General features: G+C 36.2%; 1 protein-coding gene across 1 annotated transcript in view; it reads right to left on the reverse strand.

Annotated features, from left to right (window-relative positions):
• Ush2a (usherin) overlaps positions 1–17,321 on the reverse strand; it is a 763,436-nt gene that overhangs the window by 245,704 nt on the left and 500,411 nt on the right. The window contains exons 38-39 of the mRNA XM_046438452.2: positions 7,088–7,238; positions 6,400–6,542 (exon numbers count right to left, since the gene is read on the reverse strand). Of these exons, the coding sequence (XP_046294408.1) occupies positions 6,400–6,542; positions 7,088–7,238 (294 nt within the window). The remainder of the gene's footprint in view (positions 1–6,399; positions 6,543–7,087; positions 7,239–17,321) is intronic.

Raw genomic sequence — 17,321 nt, forward strand, 5'->3', positions numbered from 1 at the left:
AGAAAATCATTATGGCAAGCACCCACTTTTTTGTTGCTAATAACTAGCAGTTTTCAGGTATTTGAACTCTCCAAGAATTTAAGATATGAGGATCTTAAAACTGCTCATTAAATATCACTGTTGCAATTAGCATTGTGCACTGAGAATTTTCAAATATTGATAGCCTCATTTTTTCAAAGATGAAGAGCAAAAATAATTTTTAAATACCTAGTGAATGATCAACATATAGTATTGGTTAAATGAGAGAACAGATATGTAGTTTCTGTCAGTATCTTGCACATATTAGTCACTTGATAAAACTGAAGCAATAATAATAAGGTGGCTATCCTAAAACTATTTTTATTAATTTCTTAAACTAAACACAGGAAATTCTAGATAAAATTTGATTTCTCATTACTTTAACCTGAGTTCTTCAGCAGAAGGCTATAAGAAAAGTAGTGTGCTTTTTGTGGAAAAAAATTTGGAAAAGTAGTGTGCTTTTGGTGCCCAAAGGAAACTCAAGAGTTCAGAAGGGAAACTGAGGCAAGAGGGACAGAGTTTTTAACTAATGAATATATCATTTCAAAAGATTTTCTGTTGGTCACTTTTAGCTTGAATAAGTTATTTTCAATCTTAGGATATAGAAATAACAATATGAAAATAATCATAAATATTTTCTTTTATTAAGTGTGTTACTTTTGATCACAGATCTTGGTATATGTAAAATAAATATGTGCATCACTGTATGAAAGGATACACATGTCGACATTAAGAGGTTAATATTTAAAGCAATTGGGAAAGATATTTGGAATGGTGAAGACCAAATAATCATATAGCACTACTGAAGCTTGTAGTTCATATTTCTTCATTAAATAAAATAAAATCTACTAATGCAAATGTGCTCCACCCTCATTTAAAAAACATTCCTATTTTCCTCTTGCATAGAACTCCCTTATCTTAAGGATGCAGGTTGAGACTTTAAATTCTAAAATACACTAATCATAAAGAGATGTTTGCCATGCAATATTAGGTTTAAAATTTAAATACTCCTAAGGGCACACATGCATGTATTAAATGATTTGGAAAATCCTACTCTGGAATTATCTTGATCGATTTATCGAATTTCAGACCACATTTTTTACCTTCCTTGCTTGTTTGTCACAGGATTCAGAGTGTTATACTCTTATTACAGGTTTACAGAATAAGAATGAGAAAAATTGTTTTTCTTTTAGTACGATGTACTCTGCCTGCCCCATGTTCAATAGCACATGATTTGGAGTTTCTCTAATTAGAACATTCATTAATGTAGGTAAGACAGTCTATGTTGAGTAGCCTGCCTTTGACCGAAGCAAAAAATGAAGAGCAATCTGGGACTTCTCTCCCTTGCACTTGCCAAGCATCCTCACCCTGCTTGGCTCATGCCCAGAGGCCGAAACCTCCCCCAGGCAGAGCATCCTGAAGGCCCCTCCCTGTGCCTGTCAACGGACACCTCCCTTGGTGTTTGCTTTTACCACTGTCTGCTGGACCAATGAATTAGCAAAGTTTGAAATTTGATATTCAAGTGAGCACCAAATATACACATTTCCTTTTTTCCTCTCCTGGTTTTCTCTTCCAGACAGGCTTTTCTGACACCCTGTTTTAAGAGAAATGCACTTGCTTTCATAAATGTCTCAGCTCTGTGTATTCTAACTATGGCTGCACTTAGTGTGCACCTTGTCAGACAGCCGAGGCCTCAAGGGAAGAACACTGGTTATTCATCCCTGTGACTTTTATGTCCCTTTCTGTCCCTGGTTCACAGATAACATTTGCTTGGTTAAATTTTCATCAATTTACTTAAATCAAACTCTCTTTTTAATCAGTTCTTCAACTAACAATTTTTGGGCACCTGTCTTTATCAGACTTCACACCAGTTTTTAAAAAATTTTTTTTTTTTCCTAATTAGGACATTTGTGATACAAAGATAGATGAGCTAGAGCCCTGGGGTTGAGAAATTACAATTCAGAAAGGCATATTGATGATACACAAATAAATCCAAACCAAAATTCTAGAGAACAATGAGAAGGGAAGGCTTCACAGAAGAGGTGACATTTGAGCTTGATGAAGGGATAGAATCTGCCACGCAGCAAAAAAAGAAGCAGCTGGTTATCTCAGATCTAGATTTTGTTTAACATTGTAATGTCTTTCTGTCTTAATCTGGAAAAACTATAGATTCCTTTGTAAATTGCTGTGAGAATCTCAAAGATAAATGAAGATTGCTGAAGGAAAAAGGAAAGCAGGACACAATTATTAGGATAATCTCACACTTTGTCCATCCTCTGTTCACAGTACAAATTATAAATGTGTGAAAAATAAAAAGGTTCCATGCAATGAGTCACCCAGTATGTTATCAGTACTTAAAAATCTGACCGGGTAGGAAATAAGACACATCTACCTATCCTATTCTGGTAAAAACTCATATATGGCCTGGGAGCAAAATAATAAAGCCATGAAAAAATTTGCATGCAAATGCACAAAATAAACTATTTAAATCCCACAAATGGCATTTAAGAATGTCTGTTAGTGAGAAAAATACAATTTTAAACTATAAGTTTGGTGAATTTAAAACTATAAGTTTGGAGAAAGGATCAAATTTTTAAAAACATCTCACAACTAAATTCGGGGTTTTGTTTTCTGTTTGAGGTATGGAAGTGATTTTTAGAATGTAATTTCAATTTCAGTATTGATCTCATTACTTGTGTTGTCATAATGACCTGCTGTGGTGTCATAATTGTCTGTTGACCTGCCATGATATCATAATGACCTTCTGTAGTGTCACAATGACCTCATAATGACTGGCTGTGGTGTCATAATGACCTCACATGATGTCATACTGACCTGCTATAGCATCCTAAAGATCAGCTATGATGTCATAATTCCATGCCATGATGTTATAATGACCTGATATGATGTCATAATGTCCTGTTGCAATATAATAATGACATGCTGTGATGTCCTAATGACTGCTATAGTGTCATAATGACCTCACATGGTGTCATACTGACCTGCTGTGATGTCATGCTGACCTGCTGTGATATAATAATGACCTTCCATGATGCATAATGACCTGCCATGATGTCATAATAGCCTATGTTGTGTCACAATGACTGGCTATGGTGTCATAATGACCTCACATGATGTCATAATGACCCGATACATTTGTCATTAAAATGACTGAAATAACAAGTTGATTCATATTTCAGTCTTTTTATCTGGAAAACTTAAAACCAAATTAACTGACTCTGATTGATCTAGGGAATCTGTATTTTTACGTAAAAGTGGGTTATCTCATATTTCACCCAAAGTAGGATTTTAGTAGGTAAAATGGCATGAACACATTTAGACTGAGGTTCAAAGAAACTTGCTATCCTTTCCGAGTTTTAAGTTCATATATTATATACAAAACATTTGTAAACATACGAGAGATGTAACAATACTATCATCAGGAGGGATAGAAGAACAATTTTCAGCTTCTAGGTAAGTGTTTTCCTTTCATTAATCACATGTTCCTAAGTCTAACACAATCTAAATGCTGCTTTGCAAGCTGCAGACATGACAGGTGCTTGAACTGCTATCACGTTAAAAAAAAAAATCACGTGTTGTTTGTATTTATCTGGTTGCAAACAGTTGAACACTACACTGACCAAGTTAGCTGGAACAAACATCTTTTATTAACACATACTTAACAGGATTTAAAATATTCATGGGAAATGTGCATTATTATTATTTGGCATCAGCACACTAGATTTTTAAAAATGCATGGAACTGGATATTGCTGGCACCCTGATGTAAATGACAAATTATTTGAAAAAAGAAATCTATTAAAATTCTTCCTGGGCCTTTGTCTATGAGAACTTCTCTGCACCCAAGCTGTGGCTTCTCTGGTTGTAGCTCAATTCTTTCCTAGGTTTCTCTTTCAGGTTTCTGTCCCACTGCAGGCTTGATGAACATTATTGCCTTGAAATATCCCACTCAAAATATTGCCACCGGTGACCTGTTTGGGCACTGGAAAGTTTTGGGGGCTATGGCTGATGGAGAGAGTTGCCTGTTGATGGTATAAAATTTAAATGTGGGCATGAGGTGACTTCTCTGTTTCATTCTGTAAGATGATATGTGAAATTTCTACATTGAAAATTGCACTTTGGTGAGCGGAAGTTTCTGGTCAGGATCAAGTCTGAAGTGCGATTCTAGCTTGGAGCTGTCAGCATGGGTGGTTTTATAAGCAATGCTTTGTGGTCTTGACAGAAAAACTGCTTGTGCCCCGTGCCAATCACTCAGTCTTTGTCAAGTCAATTGCACATCCTTTCAGAGATGGCATCCATCTCCACTGACATCCAAAATATAGAGTACACTGTCACCATGTCTCAGGGGTGAGTTTGCACTGGTAACATAACCTGCAGGGGCAAATGGCCAGCTTCTGGCTCTTTGCTAATGTGTGTGACTCCACAGTGTATGTGCAAAGTAGAGGAAAGAAGAGTCAATCCATCTGAAGGAAAGTATTTCAATAAAAATGTTGTCTGGGTCTCTTGAATTGCTACCTGTATTGTAAATCAGTTACATATTCTTACTTAAGGAAAATGAAGGGTTAATGACCTCACCTCAAACCCAGGCCTGAAATACCACAAAGATGACACTGACTCTGCATGAAATTTGTAACCACATAGAATCAGTAAGACTTATTTTATAAAAGGAGAGAGGAAGTAAGTTGGTTCAACAAAAGATGCTGCCTTAATTGGTCATTTGCAATGTTTTAGGCTTTGTTTATTTACATGCCACCCTCCTGCCTGTAGATAGGAATTCCTGGCCCCCATTCAATAAGGACAGTGGGAACATCACCACTGAGGACTCTGATTGTGTCCTTTCTCTGGGGCAATACAAATTATGGTACCAGAAAAAGGAAACCCTTTCTCTCGTCTTCCAACTTGACATTCTACCATTACCTCTGCAGTGGGTCAATTAATTATTTTTACTACATCTTTATGGAGTGCCATCAAGCAAGCGTGTTGCTCTATCTGAGAAGGAGATTCAATATCTATTTTCAGTTGTTTTCTTTTTTAAACGTTTCTTCAGAAATCTATTTTCAGTGTGAGCATTCCAATTTATAATCTGAATATAGCTGGTGATCACTATGTTTGCCTGTCCAGAGTGGTTATAATGCTCCTCTAAAAGGTGGTACATGAATGGCTATAGGGTCTGGGGTACTGTTTATTTTACTGTACTGATTGACTGACTGGTTCCCTCGAGACCAAAAACATTGCATGTAAGTTAGTTAACTTGCTCCCTGGGAATAACTACAAATTGGGAGACACGGATTAAATATTATATATTACTGTTCCTAGTAGTGTTTTTGATGATATAAACTTTAAAGATCTGATCTGAAGAAAATTGTTCTGATTCTCTCACTTTATATCTTATCATCACTGAGATAATAGAATTAAAGGTATTATAAAACAATCTACTTAATACATATTGATATTTTTTTCAACTATACCATTAGATTAACATATAGTCTTTTGAAAGTCACTCAGGTTCTCATTGGATATAATGCCAGAATGGCAATTAGCCAACAGAGAAACATTTCCTAAGAAGCCTATGATTAACAGACTTGACAAGATTAACCCTAAAAACCTCATTCCTCAAAGATAGTGTCCTCATTCACTCTTTGTAGCTTGATTTAATTTCCAACTTTTCTAAAAAAAATGATACTTCTCTCTAAATATGCTTGTGTAGATGTGGTCTGTATAAAAACAAACTTTATACCATGTATTTATTTCCTGGATATGACTTAGTACAAATATATAGATAAGAAAGACTTTTCAATGAAAATCTAGAAAATTATCTTTATTAGTTGAAAAAGGCAATCCCTCTGTACTCTTTGTAAGGCATGCAGAATCACTATTATAGATTTTGTTTCTTTATCCTAGAGGTTGTATTTTGGGTATAAAAGTACGAGGGACTTGGTTTCCAGGAATAAGTACATGGGCACTCCAAGCAGTCTCATGATGTAATGTCCATATTTCATTTTCTTCTGCCTGCCAGAATTCCTCTAAAGCAGAAAATATTTTCTCATAGAACGGAAAATGGCAACCTTTCTTTGTCAGGGCACCTAAGTGTACCCTGAAGGATAGAATGGGGCCATGTCATAATTTATCGTGAAGTACTTCTTCCTGTCTGTATGCCTAACCCTCCAACCCCACAAGCCCACATTTTTCTTCCTTCTGAGAGACTGACCGCTTTTATCCTCTCTGTTGCCCTGGAAAAGATTATTGTTGCTTAACAAGAAGAAAATAAAAGGGGCTCATTTCCTTGCTTTGGAAAAATTAAAAACAGTTAAGGCTTCCTAATGTAGAAGACATTTGGCTGTATATTGTTTAGACCACTTACTGTCCTCTGCAGTCATGAGTGGAATCCAAGAACTGTGTGCACTGCCAAATCCATTGGAGGCAACCAACCGAAACTCATACTCTGTGTATGGTTGGAGATCTCTCACCTCATAGCTTAACGATGCAGAAGGACTGGAAAATAATCTATATGGGAGAGAAATGTTAATTAGGAAATTTTAGTCATTCAGAGAAATAAAAAGCAAGTAATTGTAGAAATTTCCAGAGAAGTAGACCTAAATGAAGTACTGCCATTTTGTGCCATCAAATGATATCTCTTTAGGACTAAGTGGTCATCGGCCAGAGGTTTGTAAATTCGTGTTTACATGAGATATAAATTTTATCAGTATTGAGGTTGATTGTCATGGGAATTTATAAAACAGGGACTATAATTTTCCAGTCATGTTTTAGACAACCGTTTGTCATTTTCAGATATAACCTGGCTTTATGCTCTACCTGTGTTCATGAAAAGCTTAATGTAAAGAAATCTTACTTTCAAAGCTATATTGAAGAAAAATAGATGTTTTTGCAAAGCACATAGTTATCTGCCAGGTTGTTTGCTTGTTTCTTCTTTGAACTTTCAAAAAATGACCTGCATTTGTGGCAAATGAGAGCTGATCTATTCTTCAAAAATTGTACATGTACATACAATAACCCAGCTGACAGGAAGATGGGCAAAGGAGAATGCTCACTCTAGAAAGCCATGGGTGGAGTAGCCAGGCCTCATCTGGAGTTGGTATCTGGGAGAGCCGGGAGCGTTGTTACGAGCTGGTGTAGACCAGACAACCTGAAGACTGGTTGGAGTGGCAGATGAAAGCCTGGGAGGCAGCACGCCATCTGGAGCTGTCGAAAAACACAGATGAATTAGAGCAGAGAAAACTGTGGAGAACATATGCTGGATGGAATCGAAATGCTCCATATACTGGAAAAACTGTTCCTCAGGATCAACAACAATGTTAAACATGGTCCATTTAATTTAACATTTTCATTCCTGAACTACTGTACTTCCTTATTGTTCATTTCAACACAATTACATTAGTATTTCAGTCTTAAAAGCCAGCCCCCAAACAGCAAGATAAATGAATATGCACACATTCCCACCTGTACTTCTGTTTATCTAATTGAAAACAGGGAGGGAATTTAGTGAGGCAAATATTAGAGGACCTTTTTAATTTAACTCTTTATTCAACAGACCGAGTGATTGAATACTGAAGTAGTCCAGGTCTTAAGTTCGTTCCATCCATAACCCATAATCACCTTAATCACACTATCACACAGGAACATCATGGGCTCTTTTATTCTTTCTGAGGAAGAGAAGTTTGCTAAAATTGTACTTTTCTGTAATTAAACATGTAGCATATTTAATTCTTAATTAATTAATCAAGTCTCTTGGCTTAATTCTTACCTGTGAGACTATGAACTAAAATTTTTTTTTCCGTATATATCTTAGGAAGTTATCCCTTTTCACAGTGCCCTTGCCCTTAAATATGTCATAAGTCAGAGCATGCATGTTACATTTTCAAGCATTGGTAAATCTGTCCTAAATTCAGTGTACCTGTTTGATATAATCTATCAGAGGTTGGTTCTAGAAGGCTTAATAAGAATGAGTAAATCTACAACTTATTTTTTTTAAAAGAGAGAGAGAGAGAATTTTATTATTTATTCTTTAGTTTTCGGCGGACACAACATCTTTGTTTGTATGTGGTGCTGAGGATCGAACCCAGGCCGCACACATGCCAGGCGAGCGCGCTACCTCTTGAGCCACATCTCCAGCCCCTACAGTTTATTTTTTTTAATTTGTTATATATGACAGCAGAATGTATTAAAATTCATATTACACATATACAGCACAATTTTTCATATCTCTGGTTGTACACAAAGTAGAGTCACACCATTCATGTCTTCATACATGTATTTAGGGTAATGATATCCATTTCATTCCACCATCTTTCCTATCCACACTTTCCCTCCCTCCCCTTTGCCCTATCTAAAGTCCATCTAATCCTCCCATGCCCTCCCCCACCAACTAAATTGTGAATCAGCATCCTTATATCAGAGAAAATATTTGGCACTTGGTTTTTTTGGATTGTTTAACGTCACTTAGCATTATACTCTACAACTGCATCTATTTACCTGCAAATGCCATGATTTTATTCTTTTAAGGCTGAATAATATTCATTGTGTATATATACACATTTTCTTTATCCATTCATCCACTGAAGGTCATTTAGGTTGGTTCCACAGTTTAGCTATTGTGAATTGTGCTGCTATAAACATTGATGTTACTATGTCCCTATAACATGCTATGTTTAAGTCCTTTGGGTATAGACTGAGGAGAGGGATAGCTGGGTCAAATGGTGGTTCTATTCCCAGTTTTCCAAGGATTCTCCATACTGCTTTCCATATTGGCTGTACCAATTTGCAGTCCCACCAGCAATGTATGAGTGTGCCTTTTCCTCCACATCCTTGCCAACACTTATTGTTGTTTATATTCTTAATAGCTGCTATTATGACTGGAGTGAGATGATATCTTAGAGTAGTTTTGATTTGCATTTCTCAAATTGCTAGAGATGTTGAACATTTTTTCATATATTTGTTGATTGGTTGTATATGTTCTTCTGAGAAGTGTCTGTTCAGTTCCTTGATGCATTTATTGATTGGGTGATTTTTTTTTTGGTGTTAAGATTTTTGAGTTCTTTATATATCTTAGAGGTTAATGCTCTATCTGATGTGCATGTGGTATAAATTTGTTCCCAAATTGTAGACTCTCTATTCACCTCACTGATTGTTTCTTTTGCTGAGAAGAAGCTTTTTAGTTTGAATCCATCCCATTTATTGATTCTTGATATTAATTCTTGTGCTATCGGAGTCTTATTAATAGACACAGTGTCTCTGGTTTAACTCCTAGGTCCTTGATCCACTTTGAGTTGAGTTTTGTGCATGGTGAGATATAAGGGTTTGATTTCATTTTTTTGCATGTTTTCCCAGCACCATTTGTTGAAGAGACTATGTTTTCTCCAATGTACGTTTTTTGTGCCTTTGTCTAATATAACTATAATTCTGTATTGAAAAAAATTTTTTTACAAGATGACTCTGGTTATTTGATTTTTTCCAACAAGTATAACTTGAATGCACATATCACATCAATGTTTGTTCCAAACCTAGTTGAAACTCAAAAACAAATTAAACAAAGCTCTATGGCTTTAGGAAAATCATCTAATGACCCTGAGCCTATGCTTTCTGATCTTTAAAATAAGGATTCTTTTGTAGGATTGTTGTGAGGATGAGATCATGTAAATAAAGCACCTTATTTTGTGCTCTGAGAATTAGTAATTGTCAATTATTATTATTATTACTATTATTTTATTACTACCATTATCACATTGGACTGATTTGACCTTTCCTTAGCACAACTTAATTATTATGATCATCTAAATATTTAGGAATATTTTGATTATTCTAATTTAAGTTCCTATGACCACTGGTGAAGGAGAAGTGATCAAATAATGAAAATGAATGAAATTATCAGGGTCCATTTTCAACTTTATTTTGCATGTATTGTGCTGTAGTGTATGGGTTTTATGTGCTCAATGACTCAGGAGAACCTGCCTATGAACCATGAGGCCAATGAATGACCAGTGATGAGAATGGGAGAATTAGATGACATGTTTCATCAATCTTCTGTAAAGGTTTTGGGTTCATCAATAATGCACTCAATTGTTCAATACACATTTATGGAGGCTCCACTCTGTGCAAAGTAGTGTCCTTCATAAGGAAGGAAAACAGCACCGAGTAACACAGATACCACTCCTGCCCCTGTGGAGCTTATATTATAAGTGAAGTGAGCAAGCAACAAATAAAAAGATATATAAAAGAATGCCAGGTAGTGGTGAGTAACCTGGAGAAAAATAAGGCAGGAAAGGAAAGAAAAAATGAAGAGGAGTTTACATTTTAGTTATGAGATACCAATTTGGATCACGTAGAAAGATTTTAGGAAGGATATGTAATGAGATGATATTTGGACAGAGACTTCAATTCCATAAGATAGGAGGCCATGAGACCGTCTGGAGGAAAAGCCAGATAGCCAGAGACAGGAAATGCAGAGGCAGCATGGAAAGGGGGTGCTCTGATTGTGTTCATAAAAGAGCAGAAAGGCCAGAGTGGCTGAAACACACTGAGGAGGGAGAGAGGGGAAGTGGAAAGAGGTTAAAGGACAGGCAGGGTCTACATCCTGTGGGACTTTGGAAGTCACAGGAAGAGCTTTGGATTTTGTTATAAATGGGGCTGGGAGATACAGTAGGTTTTTAGTAAGGGAAATGAGAGAATCTAAATCTAAATTTTTCAAGACCACTCTGGGCTAATGGGAAAGAAGGGAAAGAGTGGAAATAGGGACATCACCTATTGTGATAATCCAGGAAAAAGATGCCAGTGGCTTAGGTGTGAGTGATAGCTGTGGAGGTGATAAGGTATTTTGCTATTCAGTGGGGAGTGTGTTAGTAACCGAATATAAGGGATTCAAAGACAATGCTAATGCCAGCCCAAACAGGTGAATGGTTGTGTCATTACTGAAATGAGCAGTACTGATAGGAAAAATTGGTTGTGTGAGGGGGATTAAGAGTTATATATTTTTTCATGTTATACGTATGTTGTAAACTCATTAGAGATATCACAGAAGATGTTTCTGATGAGAGTCTGGAGAGAAGTTTTGGGTTAATGTAGCTGTGGTATTTAAAGGCTGAGACTAGATGAAAATAAACTAGGGAGAATGTAGATAGAGTGACTATAGAAGAGATCTGAGCCCTGAGCCCTGGAATCCATCAACATTTATGACAAGGCCTCTGTAGTAAAGAAAACTGACAAGGGGTAATCAGTGGGATGGTGGACAAACCAAAAGAAGGGGCACACGGGAAGCCAGGAAAGGAAAGGATATTACAAAGAAAGGGATGGTCAAGTGCATCCAAGCATGCTGAATTTGAGGAAGAAGGTCAATTGCTGCAGAGCATATGCCTGTAATCCCAGTGGCTCAGGAGGCTGAGGCAGGAGGATCACGAGTTCAAAACCAGCCTCAGCAATTTAGTGAGACCCTAGCAAATAAGCAAGATCCTCTTTCCAAATAAAACATAAAAAAGGGGGATGGGGATGTGACTTAGAGGATAAGGACTCCTGGGTTCAATCCCTGGTTATCCTCCCCTGCAAAAGGGTTAAACTTTGCATTTGGCTAAGTTACAGTGTTTGTTGACCTCACCAAGAACAGAAGCCATGGAGGTGGGCTTGGAATTCTGATTGAAGAAGGCTAAGAAGAGAATGATGGGGCAAATGAGTAGATATAGTAAGCTTAGACAACTTGTTAGAGGGAGTTAGCTTTAAAGAGGAGTCGAAAATGGGAGAGCAACTAAAGAAGTTCACGGCATCAAACAAAGGTTTTGTGGTGTGGCAACATGTGCATTCTTATTGAAAAGGTTGAATAGGAGACATGGGGAAATGATATGTGGGAGAATAAACAATAACTGCCACAGCAAAGGGCTTGTGTAGAGACAGGCAGACAAAACAGGGCACATGTGAACTGAATGGACAGCCAGAGCTTCTGGCTGTTGAATAGAGCAGGGTCTGTAGTCCCCATTGTGCAGAAATGAATGCAGAGAGTGAGATGCAGGGAAGTGGGTAGAATCAGTGATGGGAAAATAGCAAAGATCTCTTACCATGTCTCAGTGAGCAAAATAAAAGCAAAGGCAACAGCCCAGGGCCAAAGTGTGAGGGTGAGTTAGTTACTTGAAGAGAGAGAAAGTGGGATAAAATAGTTATCAGTCAAGTTTGGCCTGACTAGGAGCTACAATAAGACTGCCACCCAGGGCCAGCTGTCTCATAGCTTAGCTCTAAACCTTCAGTGTGAAGAACATTCATTTCTAAAGACTTTGCAATCAGTACTTTATCTATGAACACAAATAGTTTAAACAATGCTGACTTCTTTGGTATAGATGCTTCGATTGATTTTTTCATATGTGTACACATGTAAAATGAGCACTGTGAAAACATGGGCAAAAAATAAGGTTCAAATTTTATATAATGTGTGACATATAAAACCAAGTCCCTAATTTGAATACTGATTTGTCTCATTTTTCTACACCAAAGAGTACAATGTCATTGACAATCTAAATTCTGAATATTAGTTCTAAGTCATCAGCCTGAAAAAGATAATCACATTTTTAATATGCACCCCAAATCCCTTCATGTATTTAAAACTGCATTATCATACTATTGAGAAAGAGAGGATGCCCCAAACTAGGCTCCCTAAGAATATATAAGTATCATGTAGTTTCTTCTGAGTGATAACAAAACAAAATAGTCCTTAAATTGGGCATATTTTGATTATATAAAACTGCAAAGTATTTCCAAACAAGTGGTCATCTTGAATTAATTTTATGTAAATACTTATTCCCTATGCTCCTAGTGATGATGAATTGTGGACACCTTTCTTTCCCCTCTGTTTAACCCCTTTTATCCTAGATCTACTCCTTAGAGGGTCCTTAGCGCTGAAGCAATAACTGGGAGCCAGCCATAATTCCACCCCTGGTTTTGTAACAGAAGAGCCTGTATCCATCAGCTTGATATATTGTCTCCAAGATGCCATGTTGCTCAAAAAGCTTCTCTCAAGTTTAATATGACCCTCACGGGGCAAACACTCCACAGACAACCTCCCTGAATCAACACACCTTGTCCAGTAAATACTAATTCTACATGGCAACTGGATAAAACAGCTATTCCAATCTATAAATTCTTGAGAAGGGAGTTTTTAATAAAATTTCAAATTCAGCCTTCTCTTGAAGGGAAAATTAATAGAAAACGTTAAGCAATAAATAAATCACACATTGATCTATTTCTAGTTGGTATAATTTTGAATATATGATTTTATCAAACCTTTCAATGATGCACACTTGTGGACTTTATCTTTTTTAAAAAAAAATTGCTCCAAAACAAACTGAAATGATTTACAATTCAGGATCCAACCCTTTGCACACACAGATTTACAGAACTCTTGGGGTGAGCTCTAGAGGGCAAAAATAGAGACTTTTCCCCACATAGCAGGTGACTACTAAGGATGGAGGAATGAGAGGAATAAAGTCTTAGGGAGAATATGAATTCACAGCAAGTCCCCCATGCACCAATTTTTCTGAGGACACGCCCAACCTGTTACTATTGCTGGGTATTTTTTAAATTTTTTTTTTAGTTGTTGATGGACCTTTATTTAATGAACTTATCATCAATATGCAGTGCTGAGAATTAAACCCCATGCCTTACACATGCTAGGCAAGTGTTCTACCACTGAGCCACAACCCCAACCCCATTGGTGTGTATTCTTTATATATATATGCATGCATTGCAAAATAGTGAAATAAAATGCTGCAATAAAAGACAAAATAACCTATATTAATTTGTATTAAATTCAATTTTGTAATAGAAGATACTGAATGCCACTGTGTACCAGGTCCTTGCTTGAAGCTGCCAAGGGCTACTACTCAATAACTATTAACACAAAACTATATGCATAGAATTAAAAGAGGCATGAATGCTTTGGGGAATTGGAAGTTGGTGTTTTGGGGAATTGGAAGTTAGAAACTTCTAGGGGTGCATTCGTCCTAGCCTTTCAGAGGATCATAGCTTGTACAGGTGCTGCCATGGGGCCCTTTCAGATGGTTCATTCAGATTAATCATAGCCTCAGCCTCATTCCAGTGCCTCAGGCTTCTCCAGCTCTTCCTGTGCTCATTCCATTCACATGTTAAGCTTCTTGCTGGGTTCACTTGAATTCTGACTCTCCCCCATATTATGCCCTCATTGCAGAGATTAGATCTTTCAGCATCCTTGTGTGGGTTTCTCTGTTAACAAAAGAGAAACCATGAACTTTTATCTCTATGCATCCTTGATGCATCACTGAGTGACCTGGCACTCATTCAAAAGCCTTGGATCACACATTTCCCCATCATTTTCTGAAATAGCTACATCTGAGCAAGGACTTTAAATTTTAGTTTCCAGAATGCAAAATTAAAGTTCAGACACATATACGGACTCATTGAGTCATGAACAAATTGAAAACAGAAGGCAAGACTTGATTTCCAGTCACTAAACCATATGTCATTTAAAAAGATATTAATTATGAGGAATATGCAGATGTGCTAACAAATGGACAGTCAACCTTGAGCCCAAGGATGTGCAAACAGAGCAGCGTAAAATGATAACAAGTAGGTTACAGCAAGTTTCATGGTCATAAAATTGCCTCTCCCAAGAACTAACTTTTTGAATACATACTATGTGCCAAGTTCTTTAACATAATTATTTATAAATACACAGAATTAGACTCCAAAATCGTAGCATTATCTCTGTGTAGCGTAGATAGACACTGAAGCTCTAAGAAGTTAAATATTTTATCTCAAATCACAAAACTGGTTAATGGCAGAGGGAGGATTCAGAGTAGGACTGGATAGGTCGAAGACAGTGCTCTTAATTCTACCACCATGAGGCAGCCTGTTATAGAAAGTGGTTTATAACATAGATTAAACATATTAAATAAAAATAAAACAAACCACTTACAAAATTAAACAGATAAGCTTCAATAAAGTTTGGATATACTTTCTGCCCAAGTCATATTCTTAAACAGTATTCTCCTGGTTTCATTTATTGATTTATTTATTATCACAGAGAGAAACTGTCTCCTTATCATTCATAAGGAATCTCACATACAGCTACCAGTGTGAATTTGCCAGTTCTCAGGAGCTAGTCAAAGGACACAGAAATTTGCTTTGGGACAATATCATATTAAGGCAGAAATACTACTTTGCGATACAATCATTTTATCCTTTTCCTCAGTGCCCTTTGTCACATATGTGAAAATCAAAGTTAGAAAAGCCTAGGCAACATCTCTGAAACCAAAGAATAATAAATGTCAACTTCTGGTTTCACACATCTTTTGTGTTTCCACACCAACCTGAATCCTTTTTCTTTTCTTTTACTTTTTTGGTATTGTTTGTTTGTTTATTTGTTTTTTGATACCAGGGATTGAATCTTGGAACACATAACCACTGAGCCACATCCCAGCCCTTGATTTTGAGACAGGTTTTCCCTAAGTGGCTCAGGGTATTGCTAAGTTGCTGAGGCTGACCTTGAACTTGTGATCTTCCTGCCTAGACCTCTCTGAGTCACTGGAATTATAGGAATGCGTCACCATGCCTGGCACCAACCTGAATCTGAAATTTAAGTCGAACCATAGCTTTCTCCCAACAGGTGGGAAAGAAATGGTAATAAAAACTCCATGGGTACAGAGATTATGCTTTTCATTGTTTTTGTAAAAAGTGCTAAACATTCTCAAATGCTAAAATTTCGTTCCTTATATTTAAACAAAACCAACTTTTTCAAAATATGTATTTTTCTAATACAAATACATGTTATGGTAGAAATTTTGAAAATTAAGTGAAAAAAACAGTTAACATGATTATACTATGAGAGAGAATTCTTATAGAAGAACTTGGTTGTCTTTTTCTATGTAAATATAGTATACATATTTAGAAAAAAAACTAAGGTGATTACCTATATATTTTTTCAGTAAACTTTTTATTTTTGCTTTTTAAACGTAGGTCAAAAATTCCCTGTGCCATTAAATATTTTCAATAATTTCTCAAAATTATCAGCACATTATATTTTATAGATGTAGAAAATTCCCTTAAAAAGATGATGTTGATAGATATAGAATGATATTGTTTTCAGTATTATAAACAATACAGAATAGACTAATAAATGCATCTTTAGGCATGCTTTTCCGAATTGTTGAGTGAATAGGCATGAATATTGTTATTACTTCAGATACTAGTGGACACATTATTTTGCAGAGAATTGAATTGATTTATATGCCTATCACTAAGGTATGAGCAGTCTATTTCCCAGTATCCATATCAAAATGAATATTTTATATATGTATGTATCTGTGCCTATATACATATAATATATGATAATAAAACTATGCCTTTACATATTTTATTACATAATTTCATGACATAAATATATATTACCTATAATCTATATAAACTATATATACAACATAATTTTTAAGTTAGCAAATATTTAAAAGTACCTGGTCTATTCTTATGATCTGGGAATATTGTAATAAACCCAGAAAACAGTTTCATGAAGGATAGCAAGATGATAGACAATGAAAAAGAGGGAAAATTATAGACAGTGAACAGGTCATGGGTCTCCAGATACTTCTGGGCAGGAGGGATAGACAGGTGGAGCACACAGGATTTCAGTGAAAGTTCAATGTCTGAGTCCCAGAAGTAGAGGGATAAAAATCCTCAATACATCTTATATTTTAAAACATAATTCCACAAATAATGTTTTGAACACTGAAACTAAACCACAAGATGACAAAGAAAGGATCAGAGAACTATACCACAAAACCTACATTAAGTTTAGCTACTGTCAAGTAGCAGGCATTTTTTCCCCCTTGAGATTCTTAGGGACTAAAGCAAAACAAAAAATAGAAATATGATGAGTTACCCATCCAGCACATGTTAAAAGTTTTCTTTAGTTTTCCCAAGAAGTTTCCATTTTATTAGCGTGAAATGGATCTAAATGGAATCTCAATATTTAATAATTTACAGTTGTATAAAATATGGCAATGACAGCCATTATTTCTGATTTCTAAAAATAACCACTTATTCTCTGGTCATAGATGGTATAGAGATGCACCATTGATGCAATCATACGTGTACCTAGGATAATGATATCCATCTCATTCCACCAACTTTTCTATCCTCATAATCCCTCTCCACCCTCCCCTTTGCCCAATCCAAAGTCCCTCCATTCTTCCTATGCCCTCCTGCCCCTATCGTAGATCAGCATCCACTAATCAGAGAAAAAGTTCAGTTTTTAGGTTTTGG

This window comes from Marmota monax, unplaced genomic scaffold, assembly GCF_021218885.2.
Source record: "Marmota monax isolate L192 unplaced genomic scaffold, Marmota_monax_Labrador192_F-V1.1 WCK01_AAM20220418_F8-fsc00118, whole genome shotgun sequence".
In the NCBI taxonomy this organism is placed as follows: Eukaryota; Metazoa; Chordata; class Mammalia; order Rodentia; family Sciuridae; genus Marmota; species Marmota monax.